General features: G+C 41.1%; 1 protein-coding gene across 3 annotated transcripts in view; it reads right to left on the bottom strand.

The window, feature by feature from the left end:
* mybpc1 (myosin binding protein C1) overlaps window positions 1-27,195 on the bottom strand; it is a 33,468-nt gene extending 6,273 nt beyond the window's left edge. For 2 of the 3 annotated variants that reach the window (XM_074625740.1, XM_074625742.1), the window contains exons 1-26: window positions 26,951-27,195; window positions 22,810-22,836; window positions 20,888-20,959; window positions 17,590-17,637; window positions 15,490-15,531; window positions 14,883-14,924; window positions 14,185-14,295; window positions 13,230-13,378; window positions 12,993-13,110; window positions 12,854-12,905; window positions 12,187-12,243; window positions 8,292-8,455; window positions 8,060-8,192; window positions 6,079-6,087; window positions 5,672-5,796; window positions 5,278-5,550; window positions 5,007-5,172; window positions 4,820-4,926; window positions 4,584-4,720; window positions 3,318-3,477; window positions 3,125-3,229; window positions 2,859-3,047; window positions 2,155-2,289; window positions 500-667; window positions 289-377; window positions 12-207 (exon numbers count right to left, since the gene is read on the bottom strand). In XM_074625740.1, the coding sequence (XP_074481841.1) occupies window positions 12-207; window positions 289-377; window positions 500-667; window positions 2,155-2,289; window positions 2,859-3,047; window positions 3,125-3,229; window positions 3,318-3,477; window positions 4,584-4,720; window positions 4,820-4,926; window positions 5,007-5,172; window positions 5,278-5,550; window positions 5,672-5,796; window positions 6,079-6,087; window positions 8,060-8,192; window positions 8,292-8,455; window positions 12,187-12,243; window positions 12,854-12,905; window positions 12,993-13,110; window positions 13,230-13,378; window positions 14,185-14,295; window positions 14,883-14,924; window positions 15,490-15,531; window positions 17,590-17,637; window positions 20,888-20,959; window positions 22,810-22,836; window positions 26,951-26,972 (2,896 nt within the window). In that variant the 5' untranslated portion in view covers window positions 26,973-27,195. The remainder of the gene's footprint in view (window positions 1-11; window positions 208-288; window positions 378-499; window positions 668-2,154; window positions 2,290-2,858; window positions 3,048-3,124; window positions 3,230-3,317; window positions 3,478-4,583; window positions 4,721-4,819; window positions 4,927-5,006; window positions 5,173-5,277; window positions 5,551-5,671; window positions 5,797-6,078; window positions 6,088-8,059; window positions 8,193-8,291; window positions 8,456-12,186; window positions 12,244-12,853; window positions 12,906-12,992; window positions 13,111-13,229; window positions 13,379-14,184; window positions 14,296-14,882; window positions 14,925-15,489; window positions 15,532-17,589; window positions 17,638-20,887; window positions 20,960-22,809; window positions 22,837-26,950) is intronic. The other variant, XM_074625741.1, reaches the window with a different exon arrangement.

Consider the following 27,195-nt stretch of genomic DNA (forward strand, 5'->3'; position numbering starts at 1 on the left):
ACTTCACTCACCTACGATTTGTATGTCCAGAATGGCCGTGTCCTGGTGGTTCTCAACCTGCACAGTCATCTCATACTTTCCAGAGTGGCTGCGTTCTGCTTTGCGGATGAAGATGATGCTGTCACAGTCTGTGTTGCGGATGCTGACGTGGGTAGCCTCTATGGGCTTGCCCTCCTTCAGCCAGTTGACCTTCGGCCTGGGTTTGCCCTGCAGACATCACACACACACAGAGTCCATTATTATGCTCAGAGATACAGCGATTATTGATCGATTGGGAGGTTGCTGTACCATAAATGGCACTACGAGGTTGACTGCTTCTCCAACTCTTCGGGTGTATGTCTGCTTCAAGTGTCGGGGGACGCGGATCTTGGGTGGTTCTGAGGAGGAAACAGACCATAAGGTGTCAATATTGAGCTTTTCCTTCAAAACAACAACTTTTATGCCAAGTAGCAGAGAAGTTCATGCTCAAAAAATCTCCGCAGCAGTTTTCAGAGCTCACCAATAACCTCTTTGACCAGGACGGAGTGCTGAATGGTACGTGGATTGCTGGCTCCGGCAGCGTTCATGGCTTTGATTCGAATTGATATTTTAGTTCCTGGAGTCAGCCCAGTGATGGTGTACTTGGTCTTCTCTATCATCTCCGTGTTGGATACTATCCACTCATCAGCTGTAGTTGAAGAAAAACACTTTGTTAACAGCCTTCACGGAAATTTTTGTGGGCTATGATCACAAACATGTACAAACAGCATAAGGCCCCTACAAACTACATGACAACGGAGATCTTACAGGTTCATTGGATGTTCATATGAGATGGATCTAATAAAATTCTGTGTCAGACTGTATGATGAGGCATGTCAGATTGGGCCATGAATGCCTGGGGATTTGCAGTGCTACAATGTTAATTTAAAAATATATGTACGCAGCATGATGGATAGAAGTACTCACAATGTGAAAACAAAGTGTTTTCGAGGTCATTTCATGCCATATTTGGATTCTTTTGTAGACGTGGGTCATAGCAGCGGTCACATGGTGAGAATTTAGAACTAAAGGCACCAGCATACTTCAGCCAAAGTACTGTTCATATGGTCAAACAGCGTCTGGAACCCCCTCTTCCAACACCGATCCAACAATTTCTCTCTTTTTTTCATTCTGTGCACAACTACTTCTGTCATATTTTGTACAAATGAGTGCAACGGTATGAATGTCATCCAGGAAATATTGTCCAAAAGTGTGTCGTTATCATAGACTGTATATAAGAAGTGGACGTAGTCACCGTGACGTCACCCATTGGTTTGTGGACTGCTGTTTTGAAGGCTCGAGTTCGGCATTTTGGCTGTTGCCATCTTGGTTTTTGGCCATCGCCATGTGGGGTTTTTGCAACCAGAAGTGACACGAGATGGTGGAGCTAAGTACAACTGAACGGTTTTAGGCGACCAAAATGTTACAATTAACTTTCATGAACTGAAAACACACTGTGAAAGGGTTAAAGTTGTAAGGCGAAAACACTGACAACTCCCAGACAGGACAATGTCGTGGTAGCGACTTGTCAATCACAAGGTAGCCACGCTCTAAAGCATCCCCTGCTTTATGGTCTATTTGACTCTAAATGAGACCATAATTTACTAAATGAACATCATGCTGTTTTGAAGAAGACTTGAAACTAGTGATTGAGACCATAAACTCATGTTTACAATGTTTACTGAGGTAATAAATCAAGTGAGAAGCAGGCTCATTTTCTCATAGACTTCTATACAATCAGACTTGGCTATTAGAAAGAATGCAAGTTTAAGGCAGTTCAGCATTAGCTTCACTTTTCACTGGTCCCAATATTTCAATTATTATTATTTCTCACCCTGCTCTATGATGGCTGGTTTTTCATCCTGCCTTCAAGTGTGGTAGTTAGGAACAGCTTTAAACACTACATGTTGTACGATCTAGTTCTTTCTGAGCATACCCATGCATTAAATTACCTTTACAGTTTCTAAGCAGGCATGTTTGGGTGCAAAAGCTCTAAATTGGCTGTTATATGTATCACAGTGTGATTTAAGACCAATAGTTTCCCCACATTTCTCTCATAATTGTCAACTTTTGTCTGGAACAGCCCAAAAATCCCACAGTCTGTCGGGGCGTTTAGAAGATCTGAGGTTGTCTTACTTCCTTCTACGCAGTACTCCACTATGTATCCGTCCAGACCGGCAGCTCCGATGGTTTCAGGAGGACGCCACTTTACGGTCACTGAGGTGTCGGTGATATCGTCCACAACCAGCATGGTGGGCTCACTGGTCACAGCTGAGTGGAGATAAAAAGGTTTTAGAGATCAGAAGCCACCATTCCTCATTTTGTTTTCCAACAATGGGTATGAACGAGATCGGAAAACATCCATTTTGGCAAGTCATGAAGACGTGAGCGAGGTGCCTCTCTCTCTGGCTGGTATGCCATGTCAGATCTCATCAGTCCCTGCTCTTTCCATCTATTCTTGTAATCTGAATCATATTTAACTCCTATTGAACCCTCTGACAGACCTGATCTCCTAAACCTCTAATCCGCAGATGATTTGGCAGCCATTATAAAGACATATTTAATATCCTCTAAAGCTCCAGCGTGTCCAGTGGAGGTCACAGTCAGAATGCTTGGGATGGTGGGCTGTGGGGAGGAACAGCTGCGTCGCTGGGGTACCAAGGGCAGATCCCACAAGCACTATCAGCGGCCCACTCTTTGAAATTTCCTCCATTATCATGAAACGGTTGTTAGATAAACTGGAGCCTCGTGTAATACTTTCCTGGACAGATTATTGGCAGCTCAAAGGCCGGTGTTTAGACGGCTATGTGGATATCCATGGAGACATTTGTGCTACTCACCGAGGGGAGTAAAGGCTATGGATGGTTCACTGGGCTTGGACACACCGATGGCGTTGACTGCAAACACCCGCACTTCATATGGCACTCCTTCAATCATCTTCTTGGGTTCGAATGCTGTTTCTTTGATCAGGTCAAAGTTCAGCCTCATCCATCTGGAGCTCTGCTTCTTTTTTCTCTCGATGAAGTAGCCTTTAGAGGAAAAGCTTGTCATTCAACCACCAACACGTACATTAAAGCTGCGGTAATAAGTACGATGTGATGTTTACCTAATAGTGGTGAACCCCCATCATATTTGGGCGGTTCCCATAACATAGAGCACCAATCACCGCCAACCTCTGGGACCAAGGGAGCCTCTGGAGGGTCGGGGATGTCTGCAGACAACGTAGGGCCATGTTAAGGATTCAAGAAACTGATTTCCAATTTCTCTCCTTTTGATTGAGGTGTTTTGCGATCACTTACCTACAACCTTGATTTTGACGCTGGCTGAGGCTTCACCAGCCTCATTCTGCAGGACTATCTTGTAGTTGCCTGTGTCCTCCCGCTCTGTGACGTCGATTGTCAGGCTGGTATGGTCGCCGTACGTTTCAGCTCGGACACGGTTGCCCGACTCAAGAATCACCTAAGACAAACGAGACAGGAAAAAATACATGTAAGCCTTGAAGGTAAAGTAAAAACTAAAGGCTGGGGAATATTCTATATTTTTGGTATTGTCAACAAATCTCATGAAAATACCAAAACTAACAATGAAAGACTAACGTTACACTGTTGTAAATAAGATATCCATTTTCATTCATTTAATGTCGCCAGTGCATTACTTTAGAGCGGTGAACAGACAGTTTGACTGAAACTACTTTGTAAGTGTACATTATCAGGAATTAATGGATACCCTGCAGCCAATCAGAATCGAGTATTCACCCTGACCATGGTATAATTTAAGTTATTCCCACATATACCTTCCTACTGCTGGAAATACTCAATAGAGCAACAAATGTGTAATAATCCACTGCTGAAAATAGCTCCCAACAAATGCACTATTTCCATCCATCCACTATCTGTAACCGCTTATCCTATTCAGGGTCGCGGGGGGGCTGGAGCTGATCCCAGCTGACATTGGGTGAAGGCGGGGTACACCCTGGACAGGTCGCCAGACTATCACAGGGCAGTCACATAGAGACAGAAGATCATTCACGCTCACATTCCCACCTACGGGCAATTTAGAGTCAACAATTAACCTGCATGTCTTTGGACTGTGGGAGGAAACCAGAGAACACGGAGAAAACCCACGCTAACACAGGGAGAAAACTCCACACAGAAAGGCCCCAAACCGGATTCGAACCTGAAATACTCGTCTGCGAATATTATACAGTATGGCTAAGGCTTTTATTGTGAAAGGTAAGACCGGAAAAATTGGATCTGGTCTGCGCTGCCTTTGTCAAGATTGAAAGGAGGAATAAAGTTTCCATCCTGGTTCGGATTACGGAGCCTTCATGTTGTTGTTTTATAAATATAGCTGCAACTCAACCCATTCTGCACAGCTTGATTGGTTGATGCCTTTAAAATGATGTTGCTTTTTTGTAATATTTGTGGTCTGTGTGAAAGTATTCATGACAAAAGCAACAATAATCACACGGTGTGTAAAGGGCTTTAGTCTTTTTCTGGCATTTCCTGGCAAGAAAACGCCAGCCCTATGTTTTAAAAGTGTTTGAACTTAAGATTGAAGCTCACCCTTTCGCCCTTCATCCAAATCACCCTGGGTGCTGGTTCTCCACTGATGGGGATCTCCAAGCGAAGTTTGTTTCCTGCCACAATTGTTATCGTGTTGTCTGGGAAGTTCATGCTCTCCAAGTGCACCCTTGGTGGGTCTACATAAAAATGAAATCACACCATTAAAAAACAATTACGTCATGGTGGTTTTTTTTCAGTCAAGATATAAAATTGTCCAATCCAATGAAGTTGTGTACCAATGATGTGAATTTTGGCAGAGAGGCTCTGTGAATATCCCTCAGGTACAAAAGTGTAATCTCCTGCATCATGAAGGGAGCTGGCCGCAATGTCAAGATGATGGTTCCTGGAAAACCAAAATGACGTTAGATGGCTTAGTTTGTGTGAAACTGGTTTAAAAAAAGGAGTTTAAAAATGTTTACATGCCTATTTCTGTGTAGGATGGTGATGCGGTCATTGGGCTGGATCAGCTGTCCGTTCCTGTACCAACGACCTGGAACGTTGCCGGGGGAAATCTCACAGTGCATCTTGAGGGGTTGACCCAGCCTCACCGTCATATTCCCCAGGTCCTGGAACACCTTCAGCGGTTTCACTAATTAAATATATGAGAAGCGTATAGAACCGAATAGAGCACATTATTAATACTGGTTCCTTTGAAAAGCTCGCAATCAAACAGACATTATGGGACGTTACATACAGTCAACCTGAACGCGAGCCTCAGATGTGCCACCGGAAGCCATGATGGAGTACGTCCCGGTGTCCTCCCTGGAGGCGTCATCAATCACCAAGTAGTGTTTTGTTCCGTCACACTTGACTCGGTATCTGGAACGCACTCCTGTAGGAATTTCAACACCGTTCTTCATCCATTTGACTTGAGCACCTTCCTCTGACACTTCGCACTCCAGCTCAATCCTCTCATTCACTGTGGTCGCCACTTTCTCGATACCTTTAAGTATCTTAACTGGCAACTCTATAAGACAAGAGAGGAAAAATAACTTACTGATTGGCTCACTAACAAATCTGCAACACATCATATGTCATTATGCACTTCTTTAGAAGTGTAAATAAAGGTGAACAGGTAATCGAGATACCTTTGACAAAGAGCTCTGTGGCGCATTTCTCGTCTCCCGCAGCTACAGAATACGCCGCGTCATCATTCGAGGAGCAGTTGTTGATGACCATAATCCTTTGTGTGCCCTTATGCTCAAAAATATACCTAAACAGGAAGCCCATTAGTCACATCACTGATCATCTACACTATGTATGAGTCTATGAATGGATTCTATTACAAGATATTAAGTAAAGGAAAGTTGAAAGTTGGCTTCAGAAACCAAAAAATCATTGTTAAAATCAAAATGTACAGCAGTGTTGACAAAATAAACATCATTATTATACTCAACATGCATCAAGTGCACTTCACAAGGTTTGACAGAGGGATGGGATCACGCCAAAAACACTGACATGGAGAAGAGAGAATCGACTGGACGGATGGACTTACTTCCTATTACTTAAGGCCAGTAGTGGAGCCAGAATTGGGCCGGAGCACAGGAAGTGTGAAGGAGGTGATTATGGCAGACAGGAAAGAGCATCATGGTATGACACATAAATAGACAAATAGACAAAGACAGAGAGACGTCATGCCTGGAGGGGTTTATGTAGTCGACAAATAGTGTCAACAGAGAGAGAGAGTGTTTATTATAGTGACGTCTTCAGACGGAGCCCTGGAGACCCAAACCAGAAAACAGCAATAACCTCCCAGATGGCTTTAACTTTGCATGGCTTTGAACAGAAGCTTCATCTAATGTACACAAACTTAGACGGAGTGTTTATCTAGTTTACAAGTCTGCAATCCTATTATCTATTCTAGGATTCTATAAAGAAACACCTTTAATTGCATTAATTGCATCTTTGTCTCTCAATTTGGTATTACATCCTATTAATATCCTTATCAGCAAAGAGTAATATGCTACCATATTGTGAGATATGCATTTTATCAATATAATTATTATTTTAAAAGACATGAAGACATAAAAAACATTTTATTATGTTTGAGTGGTTGAGAATAAAATCTGTATTAAATGCTTTTTGGGCCACTTTGAGGTAGTGAAAAAAGCTGTAAACACTGACATATTATTACCTTTTAAATTGATATTAAAATATTAAGTTATTGTCATAAATATATTAGTTATAGCAGCTTTAAACTAGAATTACCTGTGTGAAATTGTCATAATTAGCATATGAATTCTTGAGTTATGGGCAAAAACGTGTTCTGTGAGGTCACAGTGACCTTTGACCACCAAAATCCAATGTGTGTTTGTGCCAAATTTGAAGAAATTAATTCAAGGCGTTCCTGAAATATCACGAGAATGAATGGGATGGCCTTGACCTTTGACCATCAAATTCGAATCAATTCATCCCTGAGTCCAAGTGGACGTTTGTGCCAAATTTGAAGAAATTCACTCCAGGCATTCCTGAGATATCGCATTCACTATATCATATCATATCTCAGGAAGAACGTTAATTAACGCTCCAAAGTTATGGACATTTTTGTCGAGGAAAAACTGACATGGCCATTTTCAAAGGGGTCCCTTGACCTCTGACCTCAAAATATGTGAACGAAAACTCTGAGATGAACAGAGTGAAAACTCACTTAATATATATATTTTTTTATACCATTTTTTTTTTTAAATTATTGATATCTTAAATAGGTCGCCGTGTAATAAGCAGGATAATGTACATCTAGCTGGTCATTGTTGTGAAACAAACCCACGCGTCGCGTCAGGGTGCCGCAACAATGAACATTATCCCTTACTTACTATGTGATTTAACATCTATTAAATTAAATTTGTTCCAAAGCCAGCCTTGGTTAAAGACCTTTGAAGGAGGTACCACCTTTTTCCTGTACAGAGGAGGACATATACAGTAGTTAATGTCAATTAACTACAACAGTTGACATCATACACTGCATCGACACCCAAATGTAGCTCTGGGGCCTTTTATACAGCCCTGTGAATTCACAATGGACCTAATATGTGTGTGAGAAACTGTGTGGAAACTGATTAGAGCGACATTAGAGTCAAGAGAACGTTATTTTTTCACGAGCAATGGTTCACAGTGTGCTGCGCATGTGTAAAACTGTAAAGGTGATGTAAGGTTACACTAGAAATACTGTCTTATTAAGCCTTGTTTAGGTTTTAATATATTCCTGTGGGGTTATTTGTAAAAATGTAGGTCTGTGTTGAGCTGAAGTAAATTAGTAAAAAGAGGACACACTGGATGAATGTGTGTGGTGTAAAACATGTGAACCATTGTGCATTTGAGTGGTGACAAAACATTATGTGAAATCACATAATATCAGAAAACTGGTGCCACAAATGAAACGCATTTTCAAAAGCATGTGTTTCATTCGCGCCGTGTTGAAGGTGAGAAGACACAGAAGATAGGCTGCAGAGAAAATGTCATGCGATGTCGGTACATACTTGGGAGTGGGTCTGATTTCTTGTCCGTTCTTGTACCACTTCAGCTCAACCGTGGGGTCGGCCAGATCGACCACCAAGCGGATCTTTCCACCTTTGTCCACCTGATAGGCTGGTTCCAGTTTCTTCGCAAAAGCTGTGAAAAGACGAAACGAAGGTCACAAAAGAGACACCGAGACCCAGATTCCGTTCAGACCAGACGTGAAGACTGATATTCACCAAAGCACTGACTTACCATCGCTTTTCTTCACCTCTTTTGGGATCTTCTTCATCCTACGCAGCAGACCCCTCAGATCTGTGATGCCGTACATAAAGGCAATTTTCTCGTACTGATCTGGCCGGGCGCCCTTCAGGATCTCCCACACATCAACATCTGGAGTGTCATCCGGTTTCACCTCCCTAGTTGTGCCGGATACGAGGGAACGATTTTAGGGCAGGAGTCATAGGCTGGTGTTTGCAACGTGTCCTGAGGAACTACTCATTAACCTCTATAGAATTGGAGTCTTTCAGGCATTGGTAGGTTCACCCCTTAAGCTTTACAATCTTATTTTACTGAGTTCATGTTTTCCTTGGTTATTGCCCTGCAATTTTTGGTTTGCATATCCTATTTCGTTCCTCGGGACATGTCACACAAAGGGATGGGCATGGTGAGCTGTCTACCTGTGTGTTGACATCGGCTCTGGAGTCAAATGTTAAATGTAACACAAGACACAGAGGTGCTCTCTAATTTGCTGAGAAGAAATGGAGGGTTAATCGTGTCTTGCATGTTATTTTATTTTGTAAACCACATTAATTGTGAACTGGGAAGTATAGAGAGCGACGAACACCATGTAGGGAGGAGGTCGGGGTGGATGAGTAAGTTAAAAAACACTGGACGTTTGCCCAGAAGACCGGTGTTCGTGTCCCGTGTGAAACCACAAGTCAAAGTAGATTTATTTGTCACGTAACTTCCGTACTTAAGTTACAGCACTTCCGGAGTTATTTCAACCCAAACCACGGCCTTTTTCTAAACCTAATTAAGTAGTTTTGTAGCCTAAACCTAACCAAGTCGATCTATTCCTAAACCTAACTAAGTAGTTTTATTTTGAAAAGACTGGAGTGGAAATTGACACGTGCGTCACGTGTTGCTGGACATTCATATATGTTGTTGAAAATCATGCTGAGCGTCACGAAAAAAGGGGAAATTTGTGTCAATGTACACGAATCAAATAGTTTAAATTTCGTGACTATTTCACGAACTGCCGTGAGACTGTGTTGGACTCTGAAATATCAGTAGCATAACTGTGCTGTGATTGATAAATCCACCGCGCTGTCCGTGGTGCTGAAGCAGCAGACAGATCAGTCATTTTAAAAAAGACTTTTTCTGAGTCCCACCCTTGTCTTGGATCTAAAATGTTCTCTATTAAAAATATTAAAAATTACAGGAAAAAAAAAAAGTGGTTTATGGGGCAGTTCACTAGTCGTGGGTGAACTAAACAAATCGCCGACTGCTTATGACCTCTCATCACATGTCTGTAAGTTGTGTGCAGCTCAGTCAAAGAGGAATCTTCTCTTCTCAAATCTTTTTTTTTAGATCTGAAGAGGTAAAAACTGTGTAGTATTCAACATAAAAGATTGGAAAAAAAGTCAGTAAATAAATGTTTTTTTTTTTATTTTTCTTATTTCTTGACCTCTTGTTTAGGTCCTCAATTCCAATTTTGATAAAACCACAACTCTAAACGGTGCGTGCAAGATAAGTCGGTGACAATAATCTACAAAATGAACTGCAACATAATATCTTGTTCTCCTGGGTGACTAGCTATCATTCTGAGGTCTTAGTTAAATGCAATGGCAGGAGTATTTCTAACATATATCATACATTTGTTTGTTATAGGGAAGGAAAAAAAAGATTCCAGAGGTATTAACACCGCCAAAATGTGAGATTTTGTTATATGTTCCAGTCAGTTGCTGTGCTACACAAAGAGCCACTTAGCAGATTCTCTCATTGTTATAATATTCTAACATTTAGGGTTTCCATTAAATCCACAATAATGACTATAAAATGGCTTTTTAAGGTTTCTAGCATGCATCGAGTGATGAAGGGGAAACATTAAATGGGAGCTGAATTAAGGAGGGAATTGGAGTTGGGTTCTTTTAGTTTGGACACAAGACTTACAGAGTAAATGTAGGGGATGAAACAAGGGTTTTATCAGTTTTGTAGAATTAAATTAGCACAAAAATGTTTCCATTTTGTGAAAAAAAGCTGAATCGTTCAACTAACTGTAATGCTGAACACTTTTGTTTGTAATAACATGATATGCAGCATGCAGGGATACAGGGGAAACCTGCAATATTATATATTTTTAATGCTGATTTTAAGGTCTTTCATTTTGCTCTCATGAACTGGCCCATCCCTTTGCTTGTTGTTGGTTTGAGTGATCACTTCAGAGATGCTCCGACGCTGTTAGATAATGACACTGAAGATGTTAGATTAGTGAGATCCAAGTTAATAAACTTTGTATCCATTAGTTTACATAAAGAACATTCAGACAGCCCTTTCTTTCATAGACATTTGTCCCAAATGTCCGAAAGATTGGAGGTGAATAGCGTCAAATATTATTCCATTCTATGTTTGTGTTTCTCATCTGTTTATTTTCAGGCAATTATGAAGAAAGCTGAAATAAACATGGTGATATTTGCCTTGTATTTCTATGTTGAAATAAAACGACAATGTAGAGATAACACTATTTTACAGCATCATTTCTCCATGGCCCACGAGCACATCGTTAATGATCCAAAATGGTGCACTCTGCCTCATAAAGGTGGCGTTGGACTTCCGTGTGTTTATGATGCAAGGCCCATTTCCATCATTACTGATTGCTGACAGAGCGGTTAGGAATGCTGCCTTCAAATGAAGTGTTACCGTACTACAGGAGGCCAACACTCTTGCTCGTCCAATTCCTAGAGCTACACGTCATGCTGGGGACTCTAAAGGGTTACAGTACTCACCCGCAGTAAGGTCTAATCATTTTAACAACCTAAGATTTTCTCTCTACTAACCTTTGATTTCTGAATATGTAGGGGAGAAGAAGAGACAAGCCCAAAATAAATGTATAACTTCGCCGGTGAACAATGTCACTGCCATGGACTATTTGTACTCACACTTAAACGTTGCACTGTATCATCTGAAATATGCATCATGGTGTTTTATTCTGAGCCACCACTGTAGCTTTGGTAAACCAGAGGTTTTCAAACTGTGAGGCGCGCCTCCCAAAATTCACACCCCTTCTCAAGAGTTATAACTCAGTCAAATCTGACTACACAGATATGATACAGATATTTTTAGATTCAGTGGGATTTACACTTTCAGGGGATATCATAAAACTCCAATGACTGTCGCGAATAAATGTCCATAAACCCGCTTAGAAATCGTAGAATAAAGACGCTCCATAAAGCTCCAGAACTTGCCTGAGAATCATCCAATTTTAAGTCTTCAGTATCAAAGTAATCCAGTTGTATTTGTCTGTACATTCATGGGTACGTTGCAAAGGGGAGCTTTAAACTTTAAACAAAGCATGGATCTGTCAGAGCGATCAAGGTTTATTGTGTCATTAATTAGTGATGAGATAACGATGCCACAGAGACAAAATGATACCGGCAATCACCTGCTGACTGCTTTGCTGTATGTTAAATATATACCGACTTTACTCATCAAGTTAAGATTGCATTGTTGCTTGGCATCAAGATTTTGATGTATCAGCCATGTGATCGAGGTAGGCGCACTCGCCGCTTTCGGCGCTTGAATTGAGCGGGGCATCTGCGCATCAGCCGGCGCTGCGTATGTGCCTTTTAAATGGTGTGCAGACTCCGTCTACTCAGCACACCGCAGGCGTATTGTCTCTCAAGTCGAAGTAAGACAAAGACTAACAATATGAATGACAAAATCCATTAAGACGAGCAATTTTGTCTGAGGGGAGGGCCAGACTTTGAAAACCTCTGGTAAAGCATAATGCGTCATCTGTAGAAATGTATGTGCTACTCATACAGTAGCATACAAATCATATTTACAACAGATTTGAAAGAAAGGAGAAAAAGGGCTTAAAAATACTGAAAAGGACAAAATCCAGTCAGGGTCGAGATGTGATTCTCACCTATGTTTAAGGAGACCACTAAAGTCAAGCTCTCCTGCATCCTCTTGTCCTTCACTGCTGTTGTTAACAAGGAGAGATTAATAAAGATTTAATCAGAGTTGAAACAGTTACAGGCACTAGAAAACAATGCTAAAACAGCAACACAAAGCAAAGGCTCTGACGTCAATCGGTGCGTTGGCTCCGAGCTAACCCACGATTACCGCTTACACAAAACCACTTGTTCTGTCTTTTCTGGATGAAAAGCTTGAAACGAGGTGTTTTTGTGTAAGAGAGCGTTCCCAGGGCAACGTTGCCACAGTGTTTTGGCAATGTTGAAGCAACATTACCGAGCAGCAACATTGTGAAACTGGGATGCTTTGCATTGCTTTCCAGACACATTGTTTGGAGGGAGATTTAAAATGCAAGAGTTGGCCTTTAACTACACGACATCGAGTCGGCTGGTTGATTTGTAATTACCTTTGAGAAAGGTTAATGACATTATTACAACCATCTTGTCACACTTAAATGTTGTACAATACTAGATATGTTTATCACACTTGTTCTTTTCTTCACTTTTCAGGAGTATTTATTAGTATTAATCCTATTTTCTGAAATAAATACCTTGTTTTTTTTCAGTTGAAGTGAAAAATAAAGGAAATACTTTACTGTTTCACACTGAATTCGTTACCTTCTTTTGAAAGCTGAACGAATATCAATATTCTGTGAGCCCTGTTCAGTTTCTGTAAAACAGTAACAACACATATGCTGGTCTGTATTTTGTCAACATATTAGAATGAATATAAATACACTTTGATGCTTTAACAAACCTTTAACTTCCAAGTCAAAGGAACAGCTGTCAAACTTGTCCTTGTAGGTGACTTCACACCTGTAGTTTCCAGCATAGTTGTCTTTGGCCTTGATGATGAGCATCTCAAATGTGTGTATCTGCCAGGGAGTGATATATATATATAAGGATTGGTTTAACAGCGCCTATACCCTATACCGTGATGTGGTGCTCCCGTAGGAGCTGGGACAGGTGGGGGGGAAGTCTTGCTGTACAGTACCTTGGTCAATCGGTCAAAGGTCTCTTTCAGCTGTAAGTGCTTTCCTGTCTTGCTGGCCAGATCCATCCATTTCCCTTTAAACCACTTAACAGTGGGTTTGCGGAGGAGATCTTTGGCCTCCACCTTGGCGACAAAGCTGATGTCTCCACCTTTAGACAGAAAATACAACACGATCACAGAGAGAAAGTGTCCAAAAACGTCCAATAAAATAAACAATTAAAGTCACACTGAAAGATGATTTAATAAAAGCGTAAAGACTGAGATCAGGGGGGAATAGCTAGCTTAGGTAAAAAAAAAAAAAGACGTTAATTTGTACAAAAAAAGAAGTGAAATTTCTGGTTTTAAAAAATATCGAAAAATATCCTAAAAATAGTCTAAAAATTTCCCAAAAATGTTCAAAAAAAGTACAAAAAAGTCTGTAAAATGTCCAAAAGAAAGGCACTAGAAAAGTCCGATCCTGGTATCATAGTAAACTATAAAACCTGATGAATCCATTGGTACCAACATTTACATAAAGCAGCATATTTGTCCACTCCCATGTTGATAAAAGGATTAAATACTGGACTAATCTCCCTTTAAGGTACATTTAGAACTGATAAAGATATGTGTGATTAATTGTGATTAAATATTCTAATGGATTGACAGCGTGGCAACAGTGCACATGCACGTGTCCACATCAACACCTGGTACATACTTTGTTTTGTATTTTGTTACCTTTAGACGGAGCCAGGCTAGCTGTTTCCCTCTGTTTCCAGTCTTTATGCTAAGCTAAACTAAGCGGCTCCTGGTTGTAGCTTCATGACAGTGGTATCGGCCTTACCATCTAACTCTTGGCAAGAAAGCAAATAAGCGTATTTCCCAAAAATGTCTAACTACGTCTTTAAGGCTTAAAAGAATCAATGTACCACCCTGAAAAAAATCTCATATTTTGCCAGCTTCATCTGCTGTCACTCACCCACAGGGACAACGGCACTATGGGGACTCTCTATCATCAGGGTGGATATTGGCGGGGTGTCGATGGGCTTGTCCAGGTCCTCTGGGTTCTGGCCCTCTCCCAGAGACCACACTGGTCAGTCAGGAGAAACACATACATGACACAGCGCTCTCCGATGTCATTGTGCAGGGTAAAATATAGCAGTACAGTACGGTTGAGGAATTCATACACCCACCTTTCACTTTTGATCTGAAAGGTTTTGTCTTACCAGAGGAGAGTTGTACATACAGACAGACTGACGTACACATATTCTCACTTTCAGCCATCCCACCTCATACAGCATAAATTAAGCTCTTTGCAACACGGAAAGCATGAAACAGACAATATGGAACACAGGAAGTGTGTCTAAGCAGACATTTTCAGCAAAATATAAAAGATGATGTCAATTCTCCATCCTCCTGATGCTCCAGTCCTTTTTTCAATAGGAGGTCTGAATGTCAGAAAAGCAATCTTTTTCATGTTGCACACCATATTGTTGAGGCAATTTAACCTGCTAAACTGCTGGCAAAGCCTCCATTTGACCAGCTATGACGGTAAAAACAGGAAACTGGTTGAGTCACAATCTGACTTTCTTGATACCGGTTTAAATTCCTCTTGGAGTGTATGAATAAATGAACATAGTTACCATACGAGTATTTTTTTGGCTACCACTTTATTACCTGAGTCTTTTCTGCCCATGGTTGGCACAGGGACGCTATCATCTAAACAAAGACAGAGAGAAATTTACAGCATATTGTAAGGAATAGTACTGTAAAGTCCACTGAAGCAAGCACACACTCATAAAAAAGTAAAACCCACAAGCAATTACAGATTTGCAAGCATTAACCCGAGGAATTCTGAATCAAGGGTCTGATTTAAATAAAAAAAATCTATAATATGCTGTTTGTTTTGCTTTATCTTGAATATTGATTACTGATTGCAAAACCTAGATTTGACTGTTATGACCAGAATTCCAAAATGTATTCACATAAATTGCAATTTATGTGTACAGAAAACAAAAAAAACATGATTATGTAAACACCCTGAAAGAGGAATTAACATAAAGAAAAGTAATTTGTATTAATAGATGTATGTTAATTTGTTAGCAAAGACATTTTGAACATCTTCACTTTCTTGTATTGAGAAGCTAACTTCTAAAAACACATAAAAAAAACAAAAAAATTAACATATTTCCTACATTCAAAGAGTGGGTGATTCTGATTTAAAGTCGGATACTGGTTTCAGAGGTGCTAAAATGGTGGTAGGATTTAACAGAGGGGATCTTACTGAGCAGCTCAATTGAGAGTTTCTTGAGTGAACTGCCGTCCTCTGTGAAAAAAAGCACAGTCGTCATTGAATTAATGAGGATAAACTCAACTACTTTAGGTGGTTTGATCAATATTGTGTCTGCATCACCCACACTGATAGCTGCTGGATGTTTTCCATTGAAAAGCTCAAGGAAACAGCTGTGAACTTGTTTTTTTTTGTAGTTTGGAAGTTAACCCAACCCATCTTTGAAGCCTTTTTCTCTTGTAAAACTGAAATATTTTGGGTTTAAGACAAAAAGTCTTCAATGATTTGGTCTTACTGGTTTGGTTTGGTTTGGTTTAGTTAACTTCCCCATTGCACAGCAGCTTTTTCAATGGGAAGCATCCAGGATTGTCTCTCAGAGAGTCCCAGGTGGTTAAACATATAACTATAAATGATATTAAAATATAAGCAAGATAATTTAGAACACTTAGACCTTTTGGTACATTAGTTTATTTGCTGCCTTACCAACGTTTGTACGTAATAAAATGTCAAAGTACACGTCAAATACATTTTTCCCAAAGATAGATCTGTCATTTTAGATTTAGAATAAAGTCACAATATTACAAGAATAGAGTCATAAATTTAGGGGGAAAAAGTCGTAGTATTATGACAATAAAGTCATAATATTATAAAGTAGTAATTTTACGTGTTATTTTCTTTTTTTCTCGTAAAGTTATGACTTTGTTCTTGTAATATTACGACTTTTTTCCTCTTTAAGTTATAACTTTATTCTCGTAATATTACTAATTTCTTTCTTGTTAAGTTATCACTTTATTCTCGTAATATTATCAATTTATTCTGGATACTAATACTCCCTAGTACATTTGCACTTTGGCCCTCACTGCATTAGACTTACAGTATACTGTATACTATATACTTAGACTATAAGCTGCATGCTGTTTTGTGGCTCCAGACAGATTTTTTTGATAGTAAAGGTTGCTGTCCCCTGTTTTAGCCAAACAGCTTCCGTGGTGCTAACTTAGCAGCTAGGTGGCTCTCACACTAACGAGCTGCAGCCGTGCTCAGCTTGTGATTGGCTGAGGCGGTTGTTTGGGCGGGACCTTGATCAATTCTGTACAGAAGAGATGGATATTTGAAATTTGCCTTCACTTTTGTACAATATATTTCCTGTTGCAGTTAAAGAATATCAACATGAGAGCATAAACTGATATTAAGACAGCAAGTAAATTAATTTCCCAAATATCTGAGTAGTTTACAAAAACAAAATAAAGACAGAAAGTATGTGTATCCACATAAAAGGGAATGCCAATGCCATGAAAAGTCTGTAAGGCAATGTCGACTATTTAGCCTTATATCTATTCTCTCACAACAACAAGAGATCAGAGCTCCATTCAATGATATATTGTACATTTTTTATTTTAATTTTCATTCTGATGGTTGGATAATAATTAATAATCATAAATAATAATAGCAAAGATTTAATGTAATATCAAAACAATCAAAAGCTGAAATTCAGCAGCATTCCCTTTTAGTACACAGACAAGATTTTAAACAAAATATTGAACAGTAATGTGCATATGTATAATTTATGCACATACACATTTAGCAACCATGCATTTCTTTTGTATGTATAATATACACATGTCAAATTACATTTTCACATCCATACCTTTATTTGAGATGAGTAAATAAAGGATGATGTGCTTGTGGGTGTATTTTTGCATGTAAAAATCACACATTTACTACGTGTATGTCAATGCACAGACATACATCAGAGTATTTACAGATTTGACATGACAATCCGTACCAACGAATATATACCGGAAGTAGATTTGAGCAATGCCTTTTTGTTGCTGAGACTAAAACACTAACCACGAACCCGTGAAACTGTGAAATGCACATTACGAATTGAATGAATTAAACACTATTCTTAGATCACCACAATATAGCTGATCATACAGGTAACTTATGATTCAACAAGAGCTCTTCTCAAAAAAGTACTCGGGAGTTGATTTGAGCCTGACTTAAGGTGAGAGCTCCATTGCGACCGTCCTCAAAAAGTGAGGTGAAGAGGAATAAAATTAGGAAGTATTAAAGGTTGTTATGGGTACCAACCTGCTTGGGATGTTGAGGATGCGGTAGTGGCTGCAGCATCATCATCATCTGCAATAAAGGTGTCATTGACAAATAGACCCACCTATCAAAAAAGCTCCATATCTATCACTGGGCAGGCCAAAAATGACACAAGGCTGGCCGTCACATGCGAGGCAAGACTTTGAATGGAGCATGACATGCAGCTCTTGGACGGGATGAACGAGACCAAAATACCAACCGATGATTTGACCCTAATTACTGTATGTCTCAAGACATAAAACAGTGTGGGATCATGAATGCTCATTACCGCAAGCTTCTCAAGCCGCCGAAACAAAAGCTCAAGCTCTCCAGCACAGCGGTGCGCGGGAAAACACACAGGTGTATCATAAAAATATCAGCCTTTTAGCAGCAGATGCAACCCATATTTGCAAAAAAAAGAAATGCTCATGACCAAGCCAACAAAAGCAACTTCAAAGAGTCTCAGCTTTTTCACCTGAGTATCTTCTCTCTCAAAATCGACTCAACTTACCTGAATATACACATAAACAAAACTGAGAGAAGGAAACCAGCCGGTATTTAGTGTGTGTGTTTGTTCTGCCTATAACATTTCTGGATTATAGAATAAAGAGTTTGACGACTCACCTTGCACACAACTTGCATCACCTTCAGTTTGCCATAATCTATTAGTCCTTATGTATTAATCTAGATTAGTTATTATTTCTTTAAACATCTGAAGACACTGCACCATAAAGGTCATCAGGTGCATATATGTTATTTGTATTTCTTTGAGGTCTGCATGCAATTAAAGCCACTTAGGAATTAGTTTTAAGAGCAAATGGCTCCAACCAGTAGGAGTGAAGTCCATATCGTTCTAAGCAGGGAAGTATAATCTTTTAACTTTGAGAGTAAATCTAAGTTTTACATCACTTTGCCATGCTGCTAAGCCTAGTGTGCAACTGAAATGATTAAGACTTCCTGTTGCAGTAGCATTACCAGTGAAAGAGCTAGAGGGGTAAACATGCATTTTGAGAGAGAAATGGGACTTATTTATGTTTAAGAGGTATACTTACCAGTTGGTGGGGGAGAGCAAGGGCCCTCTTCCTTTACGGCAGAGCTACCGGACTCTGCTTGCTCTGTAACCCCAACCAAACCAGGCGGCGGTTGGTTTGAGCCGTTCTCGGTGGGGCTCGGCTCCGGAGCCACCACAGCCTGTAACGGCTCAGGCTCTGTGGGCTCTGGTTGCTTCCCATCAGTCTCTACTGGCTCTTTCTCCTCAGCTACCGCTTCTGTACAGCAGATAAAGCGCCAGGCTGGAGCAGCAAGCATTGGGCACAACCGCCGGCAGCCTTTGCAAGATAATGCTTGCTCAAATGAGGGGGGTATGAATAGCTAATGACCAGATAGCCACGATCTTAATTGGCGACAGGTGACAAGATTTAGATCTACAACCACGCCAGCGGCCCTGTGAGGCTTAGACACAGCGGTTCCTTGAGCTAAACGCTAATGCCAGCATTCTAACATGCAGGTATAGGAGGTATAATGTTTACCATATTTGCTAATTAGCACCAACATACAGCTGTTGGGCTGCTGAGGCTGATGGTAATATTATTTGGTCATAAACAAAAGGTATTGGACGTATGAAGATTTTTTTACCTGATGGTGGCACTAGAGGAAAAATCAGAGGATTTATCCTCTTTGCACCATTAATATCTGTACAAAATTCAATAGTTGTTGAGATATTTCAGTCTGAAGGCTATTAAATAGGTGTTATCGGTTGCCATGCACCGTAGATGTGGGTTAATAGGGGCCTACTACACCGAAAGAAGGTATAAAAGAAGACGACAGCGGCCTCTAGTGACTGTAGTGACAGGAACAGAAGTGGAAATCAGGAGATATAGTATAGACAACAAGAAACTCCTTAGCTATGGGGTTTGAGGTCAGGGGTGATGGATGGGACATAAAACACAGGGTTGTCACCCTGACCGGGATTTGCATCCCGTATGAAACCAACAATTTATCGTTGTCTTTGTGTTAAGTTTTGCTTTCACTTTTGAAAAGTAGTTACAATGTTTTCCCCTAATCTTAACCAAGTGTTTTTGTTTTTCTAAGCCTTAAGAAGTTGTAGTTTCTGTTGCCTAAACCTAAAGAAGTAGCAATTTTTTTGCCTTAACATTGTAGGTTTTTTGCCTAAACCTAAAGAGGTTGTAATTTTGTTGCCTAAACCTAAAGAAGTTGTAGTTTTGTTGCCTTAACGTTGTAATTTTGTTGCCTAAACCTAAAGAAGTTGTAATTTTGTAGCCTAAACATTGTAATTTTGTTGCCTAAACCTAAAGAAGTTGTAGTTTTGTTGCCTTAACGTTGTAATTTTGTTGCCTAAACCTAAAGAAGTTGTAATTTTGTAGCCTAAACATTGTAATTTTGTTGCCTAAACCTAAAGAAGTTGTAGTTTTGTTGCCTAAATCTAAAGAAGCCTTTTTGTTTGTGTTAAAAATGTGACGTTTCGTTCAGTTTTACATGTTAAAACGTGTTGCTTTTAAGTTTCACTTTCACTTTTACAACATAGTAGGTGTAGTACGCCTTTAATGACCCACATCTATGGTGCTTATAACAACTTGTAACGCCTATTTAATGGCCTGTTAACAGTTTTGCTTCCATAGAGCCATGTTGCTGGTGTGGCTAAATAAACAACCCAAATCAATCATTCAAATTCAACTAAATCAATAAGTTATGTCCAAAATATATCTACTATTATGTGGTATGCCATCGTATCTCGTGTTTTGATCAGTGGAGCATCTATCTGGTCATTGCATATCTATACTGTAAAGTGATGAAGGAGGAAGGGATTTACTGACTCATACAGCATACACAGTATGAAATGATCTGATTGCTTGTATTAAATTTAGACAGCTGGCTTTTGACTATAGAGCCAACAGAGTCCGTAAAACCCAACTTCCCCAATCCCTCTATACCTCCTGTGTGATGACTCAATATGTCACACAGTTACACCAACACAAAGACAGCCACAGCGTGAGTTACTGTCAGCACCAAGCGTCCAGGCAAATGCAGGTCGAGCAGTGCAGGCATAGTATGTGCACAGTAAGTGAGGTGGTGGTCTTACAGCTAACCTAATTAACTGTTTGTGTAAGCATTCGGCGTGTCGAGCAATCATACCTACACAAGAAAAGTGCACTTTCAGGCCTCTCAAAGTGAATTAAGTGACAAAAGAAATCGTGATGGCACACACCAAACGAACACGTGATGTGAATGCGATGTGCAAGAGAACGAAACATTCTGGGGCAAGTGAAGGGGGCGTACCCACCTTGGGGTGGAGAAATCTCCAAGGAAATCTCAGGGAGGGGCAGCGCAGCGTTACTGTCTGGGGCAACACTTTCTGAGCATGTGACAAATATATAGTGGTGGATGGAACAGCTGCTTTTTATGAGCACAAAGCTTCAGCATCTGCAATGCCTCTCTCAGTCTCGAGCATACACACCAACACAAATAAACATAAAAACACACGTCTGCACCCACCTGTCTGCACGTCGTCATTCACACTTTATCGCAATACAGTATTCAGACCATTCTCACATTTGATACAACACAGGAAAAAAACGTATTATTAGACTATTTTCCTGCCTATAAATATATATAAAATGTGCTGTTAATATGTCAAGATTAGAATTATGCAAATGTCATTGAGGTTCACAATTGAAATGCACATTAATAAACACACAAGTTTATTAAAAAAATATTATAAATTAAATAGTTAAAATAGTACGAAGGCTAAAGTTTGATTCATACTTTATACTTCCATCAAGGTGTTGTGAGGGTTTTGCTGTAGATGCCTTATGGTGGGCCATAGGCGCCAATTTATGATTTTGCCCATAGGTGCCGAAATTTTGTGAATCTCTGCGCCTGCTTTAGTAATTATTACCGAAATGCGACACTGCTCTGCCACAAATTACAACAGGCTACGCCAGTGTTTCCCACAGGAGTTTGTGAGACTATGGTGGGCGGACCCTCTAGGGGGGTCAGGGGGCAAGCTCCACCGGAAGAAGATTTTGTACATTTTAAAGTTAAATGCATTAATCTGGTGCACTTTGAAAGTAAAATAAAGAGACTAGATCTATGAAGATCTGGACGGGTCGGGTGGGTTGCCGAAAGGAGCACTACGGAGCCACGAGCCGCCTTTACACTCGCACTTTTCCAAGCTGACCTAGAGCCTAGATTGGATGGGGATTTTTTTAATAGATAGTAATAGTAGTATAAATAGATGCATTTTTTTTTCTTTTTTAGAGATGCAGTTAATTTATTTATTAATTTATTTTTTGATCAGCCTTCCCTGTGGATTCTCAAACTTTACGGTGGGTGCTTGAACACAGTAGCGTCCATGTGATTGGCACGTATAGTGTAGGTAGTGTAGGATTTACCCGTTGTAGCACCACCGCAACACTCGCTGGAAGTGTCAGGCAGTGTTGTGCATTTATTATATACCTTAAGTGTTATACTGTAAACTCTTTGAGATAAGGTGTGCTTGCATTGGCAACGAGAGGAATTGCACTGAAAATGGCTTCACTGGATCATGAAATGCAAGTTACAACTACACTCACATCATGAGCCAGTGCACCACTAAGATCCGACTGGCATTTTTAAATAACATTGAAGAATTATTTATCTGACAAATCCTACATTTTTAGTTAGACCCTAAAAAGCTGCCCATGTTGGAGCCTCAAGATGCTGCTGCAGCTCCAAGGTCAAACCCCAGCGCCAGCATAAAGCCAATTGCATGCCAGCACCTTGCTCACATGTGGCGGCCGGGGCGTCAGCTGAATCAACAGAGGGGGATCAGCTGGCTGGCGAGAGGAATGTCAGAGACGCTGACAGCTCAGTCGTCGCCACAGATCACTCTGGAGTACAGCAGCACGTCCATACTGCCGACTATTGGCTCCACATTTACACTCCTATGCGACAGTGTTTGCACATTCACGCTGTTCAGCGATGCGATCATCACGTCTAGAGGTGCCTGGACACCTTAATGCTAACAAGGGTTGGTGTTTGATGTGTACACTTCTCTTCCCAAAGAGTTGGTTTCCTGTTCCTTTACTTTGTCCTTCTTTCACTTGTGCAACTACCCTTGTTTTGATGAGTATACGTCTGTTCCTGTGCATACATTGTGCAACTATAATCTGCTAGACTGTGAGGTGACAGGGGGAGATTAGATGTCTGTCGCCGTCCACTCACCTTCTGGCTGGCCATTTGGCATCTCGTCTAAAGAAAGAAAGAAAAACACATCACTGTCAAACATGATAACGAGATGTCTCGCTGTACATCCTAATCACCCAGAAACGTCTTTCCGTTTGAGCACATTGACTTATTTTATTGATATCCAATCACCACTGAGCCATATCATTGCTGTGTCGGATGACCGACTCCTCGTGCTTCGACACCATGTTGTCTTAACTGATTATGATAGAGGCCCCCATGACACACCACTTGTTTGCCCTCTGCCTCGTCTAGACTTATGAAACTAACGGTGGCCTCAACAGATCAAAGCATCCATACAGCCCTTGGCATGAAATGACGGGGTTAAAAAGCAAACCTCTGTTGTTATAGTGGGTTAGTGGAGCACAGAGCCATGGGAGGTTGTCAAGGGAGCTTCAGACGAGCCATGAAACATCTGGAGCGACCTGTTTTTTTTTTTATTGTCCTTGCTCAGATTAGTTTAGGGAATATGATTAAAGCACAATACAGCCTTGCTCGACCAATGGGCAACTCCGGGATCTGAAAAGTGAAGCCAATGTGGAAGTGCCTTAAACTTGCATTCTTTCTAACAGCCAGCAGGGGGCGACTCCTCTGGTTGCAAAAAGAAGTCTGATTGTATAGAAGTCTATGAGAAAATGAGCCTACTTCTCACTTGATTTATTACCTCAGTAAACATTGTAAACATGAGTTTATGGTCTCAATCGCTAGTTTCAAGTCTTCTTCAATACAGCATGATGTTCATTTAGTAAATTATGGTCCCATTTAGTCTGGGAGGTGCCCGCGTTTTCGACTTAGAATTTTTTTTAACCCTTTCACAGTGTGCTTTCAGTTCATGAATGTTAATTGTAACATTTTGGTCGCCTAAAAATGTCTTATTCAGCGTTTGGTTGTACTTAGCTCCACCCTCTCGTGTCACTTCTGGTTGCAAAGAAACCAAGATGGCGACGGCCAAAATGCCGAACTCGAGGCTTCAAAAACGTAGTCCACAAACCAATGGGTGACGTCATGGTGACGACGTCCACTTCTTATATACAGTCTATGCCTGGCACGCAGTCGTTGTGGATGACGGGAACGGGTGTAGCAACTACATACAGCGTGACTTAAAGCAGATTGTCATCCAGTGGCTGTGCTTCAGTCCACCATTCATTTGGGGTTTTGCATGTGTGAGAGTAAAAGGAATGGAAAGAGGAAAGACATGGGTACGTGGGGGATTAGGGATACATATTTGGAGTGACAACAGTTGACGGCTCTATTACCATCACGTGTTCGGACCTGTCAGGTCCCACACAGTAACAACAGTCTGAATTCTGCAGGGATGCCTGTGTGGTTACGTATGTCTGTGTTTCTTTGTTGATGATACCCCTGTAAATGTCAGTACCAGTCCTCTTGAATGTCTGATGTTTCTTTAGCTTTATACTTTTATTTTTATAACATTTTATAGTTGCAGAGAACATAAGATAACTGAATGAGAACTGGAAGGCTATGTCAAACACAAATATACAGGCAGAGTTCATTATGCATGGATTTAAGAGCAGTATTTCCCTTTAATATATATTTTAAAAAGACCCTTAATCAGTGTCTGTTTCCCAAAATAGCGTAATATGTGGACAATACCAGCCTGATGTGTTTTTTTAATCCTTTTGCATAACACAGCCAATACTCTGAGACTTGAACCTCTTGTTTGAGTATCTTTAGCTTTACAGAAACCTTTCATAGTGAGTCTCAGTTTCTGACTGCCAGCTGTTTGCAGCCCGTCTATGAATACTGCAACACCATTTCTAACAGCCATTTTCCTCCCATCGCGTCTCAGCTTCTGATATCCCTCCATTCGCAACGATTCCCTCCGAGCATTCCTTGTCAAAATTAGCCGCGCTCCCACCTCACTTCACAACAATGTATCGCTGGCCACCGCGCCGCAATCCTGCAGGGTCACATCAAGCTCTCTGTCTCATCTCCATTGAGATAATGAGCGTGGAGAAAGGTTTTGTTTTACCTCGGAGGACTCCCAGTGCAGCTGACAGGGCTGCAGGTATGTTCAGCTGTTGGGCCTGCTGGCGTGCAGACAGAAGGGCTCATACAGGCTCCGACGTGAGCCAAACTGCCGGCAGCTTCGTTTTTCCTAATATAGACCTTTATTGCTTTAATAATCCTGCATTAATGATACTGTTTGTTGTGTTTCTTTGTTTTAATTCTAGTTTGACAAGAACTTTAATGAGACTTTATGAGTTTAAGAGCTGGACTTCATTAGTAGCTGACAGACGTTCCTGCTGTATCCTACCGTGTGTCTGATTTATGAGGTGGTATCTGTAACACAAAGCGACAGTGTCAGAGGACAGCGCCCTTGGAGAGTGATGGCCCTCGGGGACAGTAAATATCATGAGGTGAAGACAAGGGCTTGTTCACGACTGAAACCCAAAACTGAGTGGCGGCGAGGACAACACTGTAATGCCGCTGGGCACCGGGTCGGAGGTTTAATGGTGCGTGACCTCTGAGCGATCCAACCTGGACTGAGAGTGGCAGGGTGTTTTGGTGTGTGGGCACAGGAAGAAGAGGAGGAGGGGGGGGTTTTGCGGCTGTGGAGGGAGATGGCAGTGAACAAGGGATGGGGATTAAAAGTGCGCTCATTCTGAACTATTCCAGGGACAAGAATCCAGGTCCCGAGAGATCTGCGGGCGACTCAGCCAGTCCGTCATCTCTAGTTCGGACTTTTTAAAGGCTTCAGAGTGGGGCGTCTAAAACAACAGCGCTGGCCTCCTCCTCTTCAGCTGTTCGGACTCATTTAAAGAACAATACTTTTCTCTACTCTCATTTATCTGCTGCTCTCGGCTTAGCTATTTCTGGGTAGTGTTTTTAGCAGACTGGAATCCGTTGCCTCTATTTGCCCGCAGCTTTGTCTCTGAGGGGATCAGGGATGTTTATGGCAGTGGATGAACACTGTGGGGGCAACTGTGCGGTACACAATGCACACTACAAAGGTGCATAAAGCTGAGCTTCAGATCATTTCAGGAGCTTGGTTTCACGACAAATGACCCAACAAGAGATTAGGGTAAGATTTGGATGTGAGGAATGGGATTGTAGATCGTGCAGCTGGCTGTTAAACATTGACATCTTCCCAAACGTATCAAAGAGCTCCCATGAATCTTGAAAGTGTAATGTCCCTTGTCCAAAAGGCACCCCCTCTATCCTTAGACTCTTGGTTTGGATATGGAAAAACTCCCCTAAAACAACTTTAACGTGGGGGAAAACAAAGGTAGAAACAGACAGATGTCTTATGTACAGAGTATTGTTAGGGTCAAATCAGGCCCAAGGTGTCACAGCCAACCACAGACAGATCAATGTCCCCCTGGGCGATAACGAGTTTATTAAAAACCTGTATCAGCTCTCATCAGGAAGGCTTCCAAGATCCAAACAAAATGTCCCATTTCCTCTACTGTACATGGGCATGTCTGGGTCGACAGCAGACGCCCAAAAAGAGCCGAGCTAATGGGGAGGGTGGGAGTAATACCATATCGTAATGACAGACAAGAGCGGATTAAAAGGGAATGTTGACGGACACGCTGGTACAGATGAGTGACGTTATGGTGTTATGTGTGAGAGGGGGGCGGGTTAAGATGCTGGGAGTGGTTGAAAAAGGAGTTGAATTATGGGCATCAATCAGAAAGACAATTAGGTTATTTATCCTCAAGCAGCCAATTGCATCATCCTTTAAAGGTCTTTTTTTGTGTCCGTCTCTGCGCTCGAAAACATTCCTACATTGTAATTTCTTACTCCAGCTGGATCACACAGAACAATCCCCACCCCGGCAACAATATCTGCTCATAAACCTCAAATCTTCTCCTGCCCCTCTGGGTGGTAGAAACAAGCATGCATCAGTAATACAACACCAATGTCAAAGTCACTTTGAGGATTTCTATGAACGAGCTGACAAGTGATGGAGCCGCCTGTCTCTGCTCCCCTCAGACAATGACAGTAAATATAAACTCAACAAGCAAATCATAAGAAAAAAAAATTTTTTTAAAGTTACGTATTTTTGCTCTCAGATGAATTAAAACCTGCATAACTTTGAATTTTAGTTGTCACATGCTTTGATGTTACTGCTAGAGGCGACAAAATCTCCTACCTTTCTTTGTGGGCTCTGGCATCTTGAGCCGCGTCCCAAGAAAGCGTCAAGGAGTCAAAAAGGTGCAGGTAGGTGAGTAATGAGACTCTACAGGAGGACAGGTGAGGCGTGGTAAGACCTTTCGTCCAGGAGAGAGATGATGATAGGATGGTGGAAGAAGAATAAAACCTCTGGGACTCCTTGGACCAAAGTTATGGGAGATGAGGAGGGCTCAGGGATACGGTTTGGAAATCTCAGTGGGGGAG

Source organism: Sebastes fasciatus, chromosome 23, assembly GCF_043250625.1.
Source record: "Sebastes fasciatus isolate fSebFas1 chromosome 23, fSebFas1.pri, whole genome shotgun sequence".
In the NCBI taxonomy this organism is placed as follows: domain Eukaryota; kingdom Metazoa; phylum Chordata; class Actinopteri; order Perciformes; family Sebastidae; genus Sebastes; species Sebastes fasciatus.